We start from the raw sequence: 2137 nt of genomic DNA on the forward strand, positions 1-2137 counted from the left end.
GAGAAGTGGAGTGCAGAAAGAAACAAGAACATCAAGAAGGAAAAAGGTACAAATATTCAGTTAAATTTCACTCTTCTCAAAGTATAAGGCCATTTATTTTGCCATGAAATTAAATTAATATGCAAAAGTGCCCCCAATTTGAACATGTTAAGAGTCTAAACAAAAATATCATACACACTATACCCCCACACAAAAATATTACAAAAAAACAAAAACTGTTGATGTCAAAAAAAAAAAAAAACAAAAAAAAAAAAAAAAACAACCCTGGGTGACACTGACATTAGCAGGATCCAAGGACTCTACAAATTCAGTCTGTTCCCATGATCCAATGAGAAGGCAGTCCATAACCACAGTATTCCAACACGAGAAACATTCTGGGAACTGCATAGTCCATAAATAAGGGTTGTTCATCAGTCCAATCCTTCAGAAGTTAGGTAAAAATACACAAAAGAAAGGTAGGTTGGGATGTGTTGGGAAAACAAAATACTGTGAGAGCAGAAAAAAAGATTCTCATCTTTGGATTATGATGTCAGTAACTACTTGATGATAATGCAAAATTTGGAGGTAACATCAACCCACCCATACATAAACAACCTTTTGTTTCCACAAAAAAAAACCAACCAAAAAAAAAAAAAAAAACAATAAACAAGAAAAAACAAAAAAATAAAAATTCCCAGCAAGAGTCTATACAGAGTCAACAAGTGGATGGATCTGTATCACAGGCGACAAGTTAACTTGCAAGATTTTTTGTGCCTTCCTTCTCACCTCCTCGTCTGTGACCGAATCGTCTACTTTTATAACCTTCCATTCAAGACCATTGCCATTCAGTCTAGAAACGTCTTGGCCATTGGTGAGTGTAGACTGGGACCAGTTATAGCTTTGGAAATGGAGTCTCCTCACTGAACCATTGTCCAGACCACTGGTCATCACATCAGGTTTACCTGATACAGTTTCAATCTTTTTATAAATGCTACCATCTTTAAGAACGAAACCATTTTGACAGACGACTGGGGCAGAGTCTCCAATAAGGGCATCGTCTACTTTGAACGGACATGACAAAACACGTTTGTTGTCCAAGGCAACTACATTTGATGTCTGACTGCCATTTTCTGTTGGAGAATGCGGAATTCCGGAGAGATCCGGTGGCCGTCCCAGAGCAAAACTGGGGGTGCTTTTAGAATCTGAACCAAAGTGAATTTGCAACCTCGCGGTGTGGCCTCCGGTCAACCCTTTTATGTTTGTTAGCTTGAGGCACTGCTGCGCTTGAACAGAGTGTTTATCTAGCATTGCCGATCCAACATTCTGCTTAAGACTGTCCACCGAGAGATTGGTAAGCAGGATCTTGGGTTGGTTTTGGAGAATGTCCTTTGCTGCTCTACTGAGCATCGCGTAATTCACATCCTTGGTCTTGCTCAAACCTTTCCGCCCTCGCTTCTTGCAAGGTTTCTGCACTCTCTGAACCTTGCTGCCAATTTTAGAAGAGATTGGCTCCGTGGTGCAAGACGTGTATCCATATACATCTTTGCTCTTCAAAATCACAGGCTTGGCTCCCTCTTTCCTCAGCTTTTGAAGAAAGGACACCATTTGTCTCTCAGTGTCCGAAAGGTCCTTGGACATGGGGTTAAAGACCCTCAGGGCCTCTTCGAGGGCAGTTTGTCCAGCTGGGGCAAATCTGGCCCAGGAATGGACTACCCTCCCCATGCCCTGCTCTTCACAATTCATGGTGCACCTTCACAGCTGGTATGCATAAGGACTTCAGGTGTCTGTGAATATGAAAAGGATATGAAGGTGATGATTTAAAAAAAAAAAAAAAAGCTGAATTTAAATTACTGTTTATTTTGATCTAATATGAAAAGCAGTGCAAATTCTGCAACACTAGCACCAAATGGATTAGCTGATTGTATCTTCCAAAAGTAGACCTAGATTTAAACTATTCACTATAAATTATCCCAGCCAGTCTTGACCGATGCAGTTCCGCAAAACAATGTTTTTTAATTGTTTGCTTTGGGTCAAAACAGTACCATGACTCAACTAATCACAACATTCTGGTTATGCAGTTTGAACTGTCAGTTTTTTAAAAGTGCTCTTCAACAAATAAAACACCACTAATAATACAACAAAAAAAAAAAGCAGCTAG

General features: G+C 39.7%; 1 protein-coding gene across 1 annotated transcript; it reads right to left on the reverse strand.

Moving 5' to 3' along the window:
- Positions 1-650: 650 nt before the first annotated feature.
- Positions 651-1798, reverse strand: LOC109076929. The gene has a single exon (XM_042754594.1). The coding sequence runs from the start codon at positions 1720-1722 to the stop codon at positions 685-687; it is 1038 nt and encodes a 345-aa protein (XP_042610528.1). The 5' UTR covers positions 1723-1798; the 3' UTR covers positions 651-684.
- Positions 1799-2137: the final 339 nt, after the last annotated feature.

The sequence above is a fragment of the Cyprinus carpio genome, unplaced genomic scaffold (assembly GCF_018340385.1).
Source record: "Cyprinus carpio isolate SPL01 unplaced genomic scaffold, ASM1834038v1 S000006552, whole genome shotgun sequence".
NCBI classification, from domain to species: domain Eukaryota; kingdom Metazoa; phylum Chordata; class Actinopteri; order Cypriniformes; family Cyprinidae; genus Cyprinus; species Cyprinus carpio.

What these genes read in the sequence shown, in the direction of transcription:
- LOC109076929 (XM_042754594.1), bottom strand. Translation starts at nt 1,722, where the DNA reads ATGAATTGTGAAGAGCAGGGCATGGGGAGGGTAGTCCATTCCTGGGCC.